The 15,000-nt window shown below is 46.5% G+C and overlaps 1 protein-coding gene across 12 annotated transcripts in view; it reads left to right on the top strand.

Moving 5' to 3' along the window:
• Nucleotides 1-332: 332 nt before the first annotated feature.
• The window catches only part of LOC127934141 (ubiquitin carboxyl-terminal hydrolase 8-like), a 57,823-nt gene continuing 43,155 nt past the window's right edge, over nt 333-15,000 (top strand). For 4 of the 12 annotated variants that reach the window (XM_052531313.1, XM_052531318.1, XM_052531316.1 and 1 more), the window contains exons 1-16: nt 333-499; nt 659-776; nt 1,665-1,809; nt 1,995-2,080; nt 2,169-2,301; nt 2,835-2,880; nt 2,959-3,115; nt 6,950-7,112; nt 7,307-7,448; nt 8,267-8,445; nt 8,509-8,946; nt 9,840-9,914; nt 9,984-10,276; nt 13,523-13,747; nt 13,850-14,060; nt 14,580-14,816. In XM_052531313.1, the coding sequence (XP_052387273.1) occupies nt 673-776; nt 1,665-1,809; nt 1,995-2,080; nt 2,169-2,301; nt 2,835-2,880; nt 2,959-3,115; nt 6,950-7,112; nt 7,307-7,448; nt 8,267-8,445; nt 8,509-8,946; nt 9,840-9,914; nt 9,984-10,276; nt 13,523-13,747; nt 13,850-14,060; nt 14,580-14,816 (2,634 nt within the window). In that variant the 5' untranslated portion in view covers nt 333-499; nt 659-672. Of the gene's footprint in view, nt 511-658; nt 777-1,664; nt 1,810-1,994; nt 2,081-2,168; nt 2,302-2,834; nt 2,881-2,958; nt 3,116-6,949; nt 7,113-7,306; nt 7,449-8,266; nt 8,446-8,508; nt 8,947-9,839; nt 9,915-9,983; nt 10,277-13,522; nt 13,748-13,849; nt 14,061-14,579; nt 14,817-15,000 lie in introns of all 12 variants that reach the window. The other 8 variants (XM_052531323.1, XM_052531320.1, XM_052531319.1 and 5 more) reach the window with 8 other exon arrangements.

Raw genomic sequence — 15,000 nt, 5'->3', positions numbered from 1 at the left:
CCTCTCGTAGAGCAGAATGAAGGTAGTGCGCATGCGCCGAGACATCCATCAGCTGACACATACGAGCGCAGTTATGACGTTCATTTCAAAGCGAATCTCCCCAGTTATATTCATTTTATGACACGATATAAACAATACACCAGTCACTCTACAAAAGTGTCACATAACTCAACCAGGGTTTAATGAGTTGTGCAGTAAGAATAAGAGTTTAAACGCCCAGAGGTAATGCACATCATAAATGTATCTGTTTATATATTGTTTTGTATTGTTTTCGTTTTGTCTTATACAGTCTGGTTTTGTTAAGCGCTTTGAAGGTTAGGTGTGTACGCAATGTGTGTTTAAATAAAGCTTCCGCTGTTTGAATCCGTGGACTTCCGCGTTTGATCGAGCACTTTCAGCTTGTTTACTGTCTCGAGTCCGGAATAAACTTCACTTTTCCTGCTGATCTGCGCTTCTCTGCTGATCCCAGAGTGTTTTCCGAGAGGATTTTATTCCAGAGGTGTGTTTAGGGTAAACTGCGATACTAATAAACAGCCAGTTATTAATGTACTGTAGTTCAGGATCATTAGTATAATGTCTGTTCTGTTCTGAGTCTGATTGTTTAGATATGATTCATATGTTAATGATTCTGAATTGGTCTGATGTGGGATGTTTGCAGGAATATGAGCAGAAATGCCGTCTGTGTCCACTGCAGTGAAGGATCTGTATCTGTCCACATCACTGAGTGACCTGAACAAGAGGGCAGAGGTCAAACCGGGTCAGACCAGCACCAGGAAGTGAGTGTGACTCTACCATTATTTTAAGAGTTAAATAAAATCACACCAGGGAACATCAAATGAATCCTGTGTCTCCTGATGATATTCTGAGATCTTATGAACTGAAACAATCAATCTGTGTGAGAAACTGATCATTATTTACAGCATTATTACTGTAATCCAGAGTCTTTTCTGTGAACTGATCCTTTTGGACAGTCTGTTTCATGTGATTTAGTTCACACTGTTTATGTCATCATATACACGATTCTATTATTAAAGCACCCAATAATGATGTGAAACGTGGATGTTTTGCATGTCTAAAGCATATAAAGTGTATAAACTAGTCTTCATCAGCTCACCTTTCTACATAAACACAGAGAAACCATAAAGAGGTTGATTTGGGCCTTCGTTCAAGTGTTGTGTTCACGGTGTTCAGTCCGAGTCGAACTGTTTCCTCAGTTCAGTGTCTGTTGAGGAACTGAAGCTGAATCAGTTCGTTCATCAGAATCAGATTCACTGCTGATTCCACTCATTTCATCCAGTTCAGTAAAAAGATCTGGTTCAGAAGAATGATTCGTTTGTGAACGAATCACTCCGGATCATTTGTCTGAGACTCTTGATTACAGTAATAATGCTGTACATACAGTAATGATCAGTTTCACTTCATAAGATCTCAGAATATCATCAGGAGACACTATGATTTATTTGACTCTTAAAGTGACGGTAGCCATTGAGTTGTATATTATGATACACAGAGGAGCATGGTATTGTCTTGAAGTATTCTGCAGTATTGATTGATTAAAGAACATCTCTATTTGTGGCAGCAGATTCTCATAAGCATCGTAAGCGTTTAGAAACAGTTTCAGCAGCCGTCTGTACAGATCTGATGCTGATGTTCGTGTGTTTCAGTTACGTCCAGAGCGCGTGTAAGATCTTCAAAGCGGCGGAGGAGTGTCGTCTGGACCGCGATGAGGAGAAAGCTTATGTCCTGTACATGAAGTACCTGACGGTCTATGACCTCATCAAGAAGAGACCGGACTTCAAGCAGCAGCAGGTACAGCCCCAGTGCATTGTGGGAGATTTTAATAGTGTAGACGTGACACTGAGGGTGAGATCACTGCGTTACATGTGTGTTATACACACGTTTGTATGATTATTCAGCAGATGCTGTGAACGTGTGTATGTCCTGAAATGTGATGCATGTTCTGTCAGTCACTGTAGTCTTCTGACGTCTTTCAGGAGTTCTTCCTGTCTATGCTGGGACCAACCAGCTTTAAGAAGGCCATCGAGGAGGCAGAGAAGCTTTCAGAGAGTTTGAAGCTCCGGTCAGTCTCAGACACACACATACTCACACACACTCTCTCTCTTCTGTCTCACACACACTCTGTTCACCTGCTGGTGTCCATCTCTCAGGTATGAGGAAGTAGAAGTGCGGAAAAAGCTGGAAGAGAAAGAGAGAAAGGAGGAAACGAGTCGACGAGAAGAAAGTGAAAAAGATGTCCGTGCTTCGCCTCGAGGAGCTTCACAGAAGAAGGACAGTAAGAAGGTGCTGGACTGGAAATCACATCCCTTTGTGTGGCTTCATCATTTGATCTGATAAACTCATTAAGATTACACAAACAAACGTGTTGGTTAACTTAAATAACCTCATCATAACTGTAAAGAAGACAATACTGACATAAAGCAAAAAAGAAAAAAAAAGATTTATTGCTCTCGGCTGAATCAGCCATCAGTAACTGGAAAATGTCTTTAAAAATGTCAGAATGATTGACCTGCACAAGTGTCTGTAAGAGTGAAGCGTGTTGCATTGTGACCCAGTTTCAGTGTGGCTTCATGGGTCCATGATCAGCTTCTGTGATCATGTGACCAGTTTATTTCACTGCTGTAGATAAAAAAAGGAACAATATGAATATGCCATAGCGAGATATAAAAAAGAAAAGGTTCCATGTTTTATTAGTTCAACTCGCAGTTGGCGCTCGAGCAGTTAAATGGGTCCAAGTTCAGAGGCCATCATCATGCATGCTTTGATTTGATTTGTTAATTAATGTGTGTGTGTGTGTGTGTGTGTGTGTTTTTCAGCAGGTTAACGAGGAACCCAGTAACAGTAAGACTGGAGGTGATAAAGGTGTGTCCCGGCGGAGCGTCATATGTCTCTCTGTGTGTGTGTGTGTTGTTCTGTGACGTGTGTGTTGTGTCCCATCAGGAAGCATCAGTGCTAAGGATCTGTTCCAGCTGATGAAGGATCCCAGTATCAGTGTGCTGGTGATGGACGCGCGCAGCAGACAGGACTTCCAGGAGTCTCAGATGTGTGTCCCGTCTCAGACGTACATCAGTGTTCCTGAGGAGGCCATCAGTCCAGGGTCAGTCCCAAACACACACACACACACACTCATCTCAATTCACTATCATCTTCCCAGTCACCCATCATCACTCTCACATCTCTACACATGCTAGCCAGTCTCAAATAATAGTGAAGTCTGCATTTCACGTATTCCAAAAATAGATTTTTTTTAAATGCAACTGATCAAAGATTCATCCTTATGTTTCATGTTATACATGCTCTCGCGTGCGTGAGTATTGAATGCTCTCGCGTGCGTGAGTATTGAATGCTCTCGCGTGCGTGAGTATTGAATGCTCTCGCGTGCGTGAGTATTGAATGCTCTCGCGTGCGTGCGTATTGAATGCTCTCGCGTGCGTGCGTGAGTATTGAATGCTCTCGCGTGCGTGCGTGAGTATTGAATGCTCTCGCGTGCGTGCGTGAGTATTGAATGCTCTCGCGTGCGTGCGTGAGTATTGAATGCTCTCGAGTACATGAGTATTGAATGCTCTCGAGTACGTGAGTGAGTATTGAATGCTCTCGAGTACGTGAGTGAGTATTGAATGCTCTCGCGTGTATACTCGTTTGTATGAGTATTGAATGCTCTCGCGTGCGTGCGTGAGTATTGAATGCTCTCGCGAGTATACTCTTTTGTATTGAATGCTCTCGCGTGTATACTCGTTTGTGTGAGTATTGAATTCTCTTGCGTGCGTGAGTGAGTATTGAATGCTTTCGCGTGTATACTCATTTGTATGTGTATTGAATGCTCTCGCGTACGTGAGTATTGAATGCTCTCGCATGCGTGAGTATTGAATGCTCTCGCGTGTATACTCGTTTGTATGAGTATTGAATGCTCTCGCGTGCGTGAGTGAGTATTGAATGCTCTCGAGTACGTGAGTGAGTATTGAATGCTCTCACGGGCATAAGTATTGAAGGCTCTCGCGTGCGTGTGTGAGTATTGAATGCTTTCACGTATACTCGTTTGTGTGAGTATTGAATGCTCTCGCGGGTATAAGTATTGAATGCTCTCGCGTGCGTGTGTGAGTATTGAATGCTCTCGCGTATACTCGTTTGTATGAGTATTGAATGCTCTAGAGTGCGTGAGTGAGTATTGAATGCTCTCGCGTGCGTGAGTATTGAATGCTCTCGCGTGCGTGAGTATTGAATGCTCTCGTGTGCATGAGTATTGAATGCTCTCTTGTGTATACTCGTATGAGTAGTGAATGCTCTCGCGGGCATAAGTATTGAATGCTCTCGCGTGCGTGTGTGAGTATTGAATGCTCTCGCGTATACTCGTTTGAATGTTCTCGTGTGTGTGCGTGAGTACTGAATGCTTTCGCGTGTATACTCGTTTGTATTGAATGCTCTCGCGTGTATACTCGTTTGTATGATTATTGAATGCTCTCACGTGCGTGCGGGAGTATTGAATGCTCTCGAGTGCGTGCGTGCTTGAGTACTGAATGCTTTCGCGTGTATACTCGTTTTTTATTGAATGCTCTCGCGTGTATACTCATTTGTATGTGTATTGAACGCTCTCGCGTGCGTGAGTATTGAACGCTCTCGCGTGCGTGAGTATTGAACGCTCTCGCGTGCGTGAGTATTGAACGCTCTCGCGTGTATACTCGTATGAGTAGTGAATGCTCTCGCGGGCATAAGTATTGAATGCTCTCGCGTGCGTGTGTGAGTATTGAATGCTCTTGCGTATACTCGTTTGAATTTTCTCGTGTGTGTGCGTGAGTACTGAATGCTTTCGCGTGTATACTCGTTTGTATTGAATGCTCTCGCATGTATACTCGTTTGTATGATTATTGAATGCTCTCACGTGCGTGCGTGAGTATTGAATGCTCTCGAGTGCGTGCGTGCTTGAGTACTGAATGCTTTCGCGTGTATACTCGTTTTTTATTGAATGCTCTCGCGTGTATACTCATTTGTATGTGTATTGAATGCTCTCGCGTGTGTGAGTATTAAATGCTCTCGCGTGCGTGAGTATTGAACGCTCTCGCGTGTGTGAGTGAGTATTGATTGCTCTCGCGTGCGTGCGTGAGTGAGTATTGATTGCTCTCACATGTATACTCGTTTGTATGAGTATTGAATGCTCTCGAGTGCAAGAGTGAGTATTGAATGCTCTCGCGTGCGTGCGTGAGTATTGAATGTTCTCGAGTGCGTGAGTGAGTATTGAATGCTCTCGCGTGCTTATGTGAGTATTGAATGCTCTCGCGTGCTTACATGAGTATTGAATGCTCTCGCGTGTATACTCGTTTTTATGAGTATTGAATGCTCTCGCGGGCATAAGTATTGAATGATCTCGCGTGCGTGTGTGAGTATTGAATGCTCTCGCGTGCGTGAGTACTGAATGCTCTCGCGTGCGTGAGTACTGAAAGCTCTCGCATGCGTGAGTATTAAATGCTCTCGTGTGTATACTCGTTTGTATGAGTATTGAATGCTCTCGAGTGCGTGAGTGAGTATTGAATGCTCTCGCGTGCGTGCGTGAGTATTGAATGCTCTCGTGCGTGAGTGAGTATTGAATGCTCTCGCGTGCTTATGTGAGTATCGAATGCTCTTGCGTGCTTACGTGAGTATTGAATGCTCTCGCGTGTATACTCGTTTGTATGAGTATTGAATGCTCTCGCGTGCATAAGTATTGAATGTTCTCGCGTGCGTGTGTGAGTATTGAATGCTCTCGCGTGCGTGAGTACTGAAAGCTCTCGTGTGCGTGAGTATTGAATGCTCTCGTGTGTATACTCGTTTGTATGAGTATTGAATGTTCTGGCATGCGAGCATGAGTATTGAATGCTCTCGTGTGTGTGAGTGAGTATTGAATGCTCTCGTGTGTGTGAGTGAGTATTGAATGCTCTCGCGTGCGTGCGTGAGTATTGAATGCTCTGGCGTGCGTGCGTGAGTATTGAATGCTCTGGTGTGCGTGCGTGAGTATTGAATGCTCTCGCGTGCGTGCGTGAGTATTGAATGCTCTGGCATTCGTGAGTGAGTGAGTATTGAATGCTCTCGCATGTATACTCGTTTGTACGAGTATTGAATTCTCTTGCGTGCGTGCGTGAGTACTGAATGCTTTCGCGTGTATACTTGTTTGTATTGAATGCTCTCGCGTGTATACTCGTTTGTATGATTATTGAATGCTCTCACGTGCGTGCATGAGTATTGAATGCTCTCGAGTGCGTGCGTGAGTATTGAATGCTCTCGAGTGCGTGCGTGAGTATTGAATGCTCTCGAGTGCGTGCGTGAGTATGGAATACTCTCGCGTGCAGGAGTGAGTATTGAATGTTCTCTCGTGTATACTCATTTGTATGAGTATTGAATGCTCTCGCGTGCATGTGTGAGTATTGAATGCTCTCTCGTGCGTACGTGAGTATTGAATGCTCTCGCGTGTATACTCGTTTGTATGAGTATTGAATGCTCTCGCGTGCGTGCGTGAGTATTGAATGCTCTGGCGTGCGTGCATGAGTATTGAATGCTCTGGCGTGCGTGCGTGAGTATTGAATGCTCTGGCGTGCGTGCGTGAGTATTGAATACTCTCACGTGCAGGAGTGAGTGAGTATTGAATGCTCTCACGTGTATACTCATTTGTATGAGTATTGAATGCTCTCGCGTGCATGTGTGAGTATTGAATGCTCTCGCGTGCGTACGTGAGTATTGAATACTCTCGCGTGTATACTCGTTTGTATGAGTATTGAATGCTCTCGCGAGTATACTCTTTTGTATTGAATGCTCTCGCGTGTATACTCGTTTGTATGAGTATTGAATGCTCTCGCATACGCATGCGTGAGTATTGAATGTTCTCGCGTGTATACTCGTTTGTATGAGTATTGAATGCTCTCGTCTGCACTGGTATTGAATGCTCTCGTGTACTGCTGATGTTCAGGGTGACGGTGAACCAGATCGAGCTGAAGCTCCCTGCAGTGTCTCTGGACGACTGGAAGCGCAGAGGATTCGTGGATTATGTGGTTCTGCTGGACTGGTTCAGCTGCGTCTCTGATCTCAAACTGGGCTCCACTCTACAGAGTCTGAAGGATGCTCTATATAAGGTACTGTAGGGCTGGCACTGTATCTCCTGCTCATCGTGTGTCGTATCTAATGTGTGTGTGTGTGTGTGTGGTATCGGACACGTGTATGTGTGTGTGTGTCGTATCGTATCTGATGTGTGTGTCGTATCTGGTGTTTGTGTGTCGTATCTGGTGTTTGTGTGTCATATCTGATGGGTTTGTGTGTGTGTGTGCAGTGGGACAGTAGTACGATCCTGCGCAGTGAGCCTCTGGTGCTGGATGGAGGATATGATAACTGGCTGCTCTTTTACCCAATGTACACCAGCAACGCTAAGGTCAAACCCCCCCGACAGCAGACGGCCAGCACACTGCCGCAGCGTGAGTATCACAGCACACACGAAACAATTAAAAATCCAGCTTGGGTTAAAAAAAAAAAAACACTGATAAAGTGCAAAATGACTTTTTACTTGGAACGAATAATAAAGTCCCTTTTTAACATTTAAATTCTCATGGCAAAGCCAGAATTTAGAAAGGTACTGAATTTAATTGAGTTTTGGGAATCAAAGTGAATGATGGGACAACTGTGTCGTTGCTAGTGATGTAAGGGTTTGAGCTGAAGAGGCTGATGTTGAGTTTTAGAGGGGTATCATTTTGATGAATGTGGGTAACAAAACAGTTTCTGGCCCTCAATGATGACCATAGAAGAAGTCACTAGTGACCAGCATCTGTTCGGTTACCAAATGTTCATGGCAAACTCGTACGTTTGGAACAACCTGAGGAAGAGTAAATGACAATTTTTGGGTGAACTGTCCCTTTAAGGCCTGTTAACACCAAAGACAATAAGTATAATGATAACTATAACATTTTAATAATAAATCTGTGAGAATAATGAAATCACACCAGAAATATAATGGATACAGAGGAATGATATCATTGGAATCTCTTTCAGAACAATGTTTTCCATCTGATGAATGATTAAAACATTGACAGCCAATCAGAATCCATCAAGCTATAAAAAGCTTGAGCATTTAAAGCGACAGGTGACAAAACTGCAGCACTTATAATAACCAGAACATTATTGTGTGAGGGTGTGGATGCTAATAATAATTATGGTTATAGTTGTTGTTCTTGGTGTGAGCGTTCTTAATCTCAGTGTATCTCTGTTCTGATCCGTGACGCTGCTGCTGTGGTTTCAGTGAACTTCTCGTACCCGTCTCTGGAGGAGCCTGAACCTGTGAGTGTGTGTGAGGAGCCCGCAGAAGTGCAGCTCAACGGCAGAACCGTGGACTCCGAGCCACCCGCAGAGCCACCCGCATACACACCCACACAACAACCTGTAAATACAGACGCCGCTGCGCCTCGACACACTCCACAGGTGAGTTACACCTGGAGCAGGGCCCTCACACACACACACACACTAACCTTTCTCTGAACGCAGGTCGACCGCTCCAAGAAGCCAGCAGTGACCGCAAAGCTCAGCGAAGAGCCCTCAGTGAGCGACGGCCCCGCTGCACACAACGGCCCCGTGATGCCCGACCGCTCCGCTAAACCCCCGCTGGACCCGTCCAGAGCTCTGAGTGAAGAGGAGCGCAGGGAGATCCACGCCGAGACACTCAGTCTGATGGAGAAAGCCCGAAAAGAGCAGGAACAGCGCAAACGAGCCCTGGAGGAGAGAGAGACGGCCGAGAGACATCAGCGAGAACAGAGCGAGAGGAAGAAGGAGGAGGAGGAGAAGCAGGAGAGGAAGAAGCTGGAGAGACAGACGGCAGAAGAGAAGGATCAGAGAGACGACAGGAACAGGAGAGCGCAGAAGGACGTCCCGCTGGACGCTGCCATGAAGAGCATGTCCCTGGATTCACCTGCACCCTTCAGCGCTGTGAGAGACACACACACACACATTTACACTCTCACACACATTCACACTCTCACACACACACACTCGCTCTCTCTTTCTGTTTGATATTGACCAAAAAATACATCCCAACATGTTATGGGATTGTTTTGTGTAGAAACATCACTCGTGCTCATGTGATGCATATTAACTATATCATTTCACATAAAAATACAACAAAACTTCAGCTGGGGGAAATTGGCATCATCAGCTTAAAGCTGCGGTAGGGAACTTTTGACGCTCTAGCGGTTAATGAACAGAACTGCTTGCGTCTTGTGGAAGAACATCGTAGCCGGAACTACTTCTCTCTGTTTATGTCTATGAAGAATCACAAAGGTACTGGGTTACTCCGCCGCGGTACCCCCGAAGCAATCTAAAATAGTCCGAATATAAACACTTATTATAGGTGCACCCTAGTGATTCAGGACAAGCTAAAAACACGGTTTGGAAAATGGATTCATGGTGTACTCGCTTATTATGTTCATTTTTCTACATTTTGAACACAAACAAAGTGACGGACCACAGCTCTGATTGGTTGATTTTTTACCGGGAGCGGTCCGTAACTGCAAATGGCAATAGGACACTGGGAGGAGCCAGAGGAGCTTGATCTTTACACAGATTATCTGTCTCATATTCTACTGTCAGGACATAATGACAGGTTTAATAAATATGTAAACAATATATGTTTACAAAAGTTACCTACTGCAGCTTTAAGTGTTACATTTTGGGGCAATCAAACAGAAATAATATGTAGAGAAAATGTGTGCAAAGTGTGTTTTTGAGAAGAAAGAAACAAACTCAGCTCACACATTGTTAAAACTCCACATCACACACTTGAACAGGAGTGTGTAACGTGTGTGTGTGTGTGTGTGTTGCAGAGGGAGTCTCTGACCCGAGCACACAGTGAGGAGATGGGCCGGACCGTCCCTGGGCTGCCGGACGGCTGGATGAAGGTCAGAGGAGCAGGAGTTTGTCGTGTTGTTGTTGTTGTTGGTTGGTGTTTCTAACCCTCGTCTCTGCAGTTTCTGGACACAGTGACGGGCACCTACAGATATTACCACTCTCCCACCAACCGCGTGCACCTGTACCCCCCGGAGGTCCACACGCCTCAGGTCCAGCCCAGCGCCGCTAAACCCAAACCTCCGCCCGCAGAGACGGAGAAAGAGAAGGAGCAGGAGCGAAAGAGAGAGAAGGAGAGAGAGAGAGAGCAGTCCAAACTCAAACGCTCTTACTCCTCTCCAGACATCAGCCAAGAGCTGAGCACAGAGACCAGCAGAAAACCTGCAGCCACGCCCACCTTCAGCAGAGACAACAAGTACACACACACACACACACACCTTCAGCAGAGACAACAAGTACACACACACACACACACACCTTCAGCAGAGACAACAAGTACACACACACACACACACACCTTCAGCAGAGACAACAAGTACACACACACACACACACACCTTCAGCAGAGACAACAAGTACACACACACACACACACACACCTTCAGCAGAGACAACAAGTACACACACACACACACACACCTTCAGCAGAGACAACAAGTACACACACACACACACACACCTTCAGCAGAGACAACAAGTACACACACACACACACACACCTTCAGCAGAGACAACAAGTACACACACACACACACACACCTTCAGCAGAGACAACAAGTACACACACACACACACACACACACACACCTTCAGCAGAGACAACAAGTACACACACACACACACACACACACACACACCTTCAGCAGAGACAACAAGTACACACACACACACACACACACACACACACACACACCTTCAGCAGAGACAACAAGTACACACACACACACCTTCAGCAGAGACAACAAGTACACACACACACACACACACCTTCAGCAGAGACAACAAGTACACACACACACACACACACACACACACACACACCTTCAGCAGAGACAACAAGTACACACACACACACACACACACACACACACCTTCAGCAGAGACAACAAGTACACACACACACACACACACACACACACACACCTTCAGCAGAGACAACAAGTACACACACACACACACACACACACACACACCTTCAGCAGAGACAACAAGTACACACACACACACCTTCAGCAGAGACAACAAGTACACACACACACACCTTCAGCAGAGACAACAAGTACACACACACACACACACACACACACACACACACACACACACACACACACACACACACACACACACACACACACACACACACACCTTCAGCAGGGGAAGGGAAAGTCGTGGCCTAATGGTTAGAGGGTTGGACTCCCAATCGAAGGGTTGTGGGTTCTAGTCTCGGGCCGGACGGAATTGTGAGTGGGGGGAGTGCATGTACAGCTCTCTCTCCACCTTCAATACCACGACTTAGGTGCCCTTGAGCAAAGGCATCGAACCCCCAACTGCTCCCCGGGCGCCGCAGCATAAATGGCTGCCCACTGCTCCGGGTGTGTGCTCACAGTGTGTGTGTGTGTTCACTGCTCTGTGTGTGTGCATTTCGGATGGGTTAAATGCAGAGCACAAATTCTGAGTATGGGTCACCATACTTGGCTGAATGTCACTTCACTTTCACTTTCACTTTCAGAGACAACAAGTACACACACACACACACACACACACACCCCTTCAGCAGAGACAACAAGTACACACACACACACACACACACACACACCCCTTCAGCAGAGACAACAAGTACACACACACACACACACACACACACACACACACCTTCAGCAGAGACAACAAGTACCCACACACACACACACACACACACACACACCTTCAGCAGAGACAACAAGTACACACACACACACACACACACACCTTCAGCAGAGACAACAAGTACACACACACACACACACACACACACCTTCAGCAGAGACAACAAGTACACACACACACACACACACACACACACACACACACCTTCAGCAGAGACAACAAGTACACACACACACACACACACACCTTCAGCAGAGACAACAAGTACACACACACACACACACACCTTCAGCAGAGACAACAAGTACACACACACACACACACACACACACACACCTTCAGCAGAGACAACAAGTACACACACACACACACACACCTTCAGCAGAGACAACAAGTACACACACACACACACACACACACACCTTCAGCAGAGACAACAAGTACACACACACACACACACACACACCTTCAGCAGAGACAACAAGTACACACACACACACACACACACACACACCTTCAGCAGAGACAACAAGTACACACACACACACACACACACCTTCAGCAGAGACAACAAGTACACACACACACACACACACACACACACCTTCAGCAGAGACAACAAGTACACACACACACACACACACACACACACACACCTTCAGCAGAGACAACAAGTACACACACACACACACACACACCTTCAGCAGAGACAACAAGTACACACACACACACACACACCTTCAGCAGAGACAACAAGTACACACACACACACACACACACACACACACCTTCAGCAGAGACAACAAGTACACACACACACACACACACACACCTTCAGCAGAGACAACAAGTACACACACACACACACACACACACACACCTTCAGCAGAGACAACAAGTACACACACACACACACACACACACCTTCAGCAGAGACAACAAGTACACACACACACACACACACACACACCTTCAGCAGAGACAACAAGTACACACACACACACACACCTTCAGCAGAGACAACAAGTACACACACACACACACACACACACACACCTTCAGCAGAGACAACAAGTACACACACACACACACACACACACACACCTTCAGCAGAGACAACAAGTACACACACACACACCTTCAGCAGAGACAACAAGTACACACACACACACACACACACCTTCAGCAGAGACAACAAGTACACACACACACACACACACACACACCTTCAGCAGAGACAACAAGTACACACACACACACACACCTTCAGCAGAGACAACAAGTACACACACACACACACACACACACACACACCTTCAGCAGAGACAACAAGTACACACATACACACACACACACACACACACCTTCAGCAGAGACAACAAGTACACACACACACACCTTCAGCAGAGACAACAAGTACACACACACACACACACACACCTTCAGCAGAGACAACAAGTACACACACACACACACACACACACACCTTCAGCAGAGACAACAAGTACACACACACACACACACCTTCAGCAGAGACAACAAGTACACACACACACACACACACACCTTCAGCAGAGACAACAAGTACACACATACACACACACACACACACACACCTTCAGCAGAGACAACAAGTACACACACACACACACACCTCTCTCTCTCTCTCTCTCACACACACACACACACACACACACACCTCTCTCTCTCTCTCTCTCTCTCTCTCTCTCTCTCACACACACACACACACACACACAGTTGTTCACCGGTGTGCTGGTGTGTGTTTGTGTCTCAGGCCGCTGGTCACCGCTGCTGCTTACTCTAAGGTGGAGGTCACTCGTCCGTCTGCTGCTAAGATCCGGAGCCTGAACCCAGTGTTTGGAGGTCAGGGGCCGTTGCTAACGGGCCTCCGTAACCTCGGCAACACCTGCTACATGAACTCCATCCTCCAGTGTCTGTGTAACACGGTCGCCATGGCAGACTACTTCAACAGGAACATCTATCAGGACGACATCAACCGGTAACTGTCCTCCACACGTCACTGAGTGTCAGACGATCACGTGCAGTGTGACTCAGAGAGAGTGTGTGTGTGTGTGTGTGTGTGTGTGTGTGCATCTCACAGGGCCAATATTCTGGGTCACAAGGGTGAGGTGGCCGAGGAGTTCAGCGTCATCATGAAGGCGCTGTGGTCAGGACAGTACAAGATGATCAGTCCGCAGGATTTTAAAGGCACCATCTGTAAAATCAACAACCGCTTCTCCAGCTACGAGCACCAGGACTCTCAGGAGCTACTGCTGTTCCTCATGGACGGCCTGCACGAGGATCTCAATAAGGTACAGCTCCAGTGTGTTCTGCAGGAGACACACACACACACACACACACACACACACTCACTCTCTCTCTCTCTCTCGTTCTCTCACACACACACACACACACACACACTCTCTCTCTCTCTCTCTCTCTCTCTCTCTCTCTCTCTTTCACACACACACACACACACACACACACACACTCTCTCTCTCTCTCTCTCTCTTTCACACACACACACACGCACACACACACTCTCTCTCTCTCTCTCTTTCACACACACACACACACACGCACACACACACTCTCTCTCTCTCTCTCTCTCTTTCACACACACACACACACACACACTCTCTCTCTCTCTCTCTCTCTTTCACACACACACACACGCACACACACACACACTCTCTCTCTCTCTCTCGTTCTCTCACACACACACACACACACACACACTCTCTCTCTCACACACTCTCTCTCGCTCTCTCTCTCTCTCTCTCTCTCTCTCTCACTCACACACACACACACTCTCTCTCTCTCCCGGTCAGGCGGACAAGCGGCGTGGGTACAAGGAGGAGGACATCGATCATCTGGACGACGTGAGCGCTGCAGAGCTGGCCTGGTCCAAACACAAGCTCCTGAACGAGTCCATCATCGTGGCTCTGTTCCAGGGTCAGTTCAAGTCCACGGTCCAGTGCATGAGCTGCCAGCACAAGTCACGCACCTTCGAGACCTTCATGTACCTGACCCTGGAGATGACGTCCAGCAGCAAGTGCTCACTACAGGTCTCACACACACACACACAGGATGTACTACTGTTCACACTGGCTCCAGAACCTAACAATGACACAAGCCTGAACAATGCATCTGAAAACATAAATAAAAAATAAAATGTGTAGCTTGGGGATTATGACATCACAAAGGCAGAGATTTAATAGAAATAGAAATGAACGGTGAAATGCAGCAGTG

This window comes from Carassius gibelio, chromosome A18 (genome assembly GCF_023724105.1).
Source record: "Carassius gibelio isolate Cgi1373 ecotype wild population from Czech Republic chromosome A18, carGib1.2-hapl.c, whole genome shotgun sequence".
NCBI classification, from domain to species: domain Eukaryota; kingdom Metazoa; phylum Chordata; class Actinopteri; order Cypriniformes; family Cyprinidae; genus Carassius; species Carassius gibelio.
The sequence above is the reverse complement of the archived record's forward strand: the minus strand, read 5'-3'. Positions and strand labels throughout refer to the sequence as shown.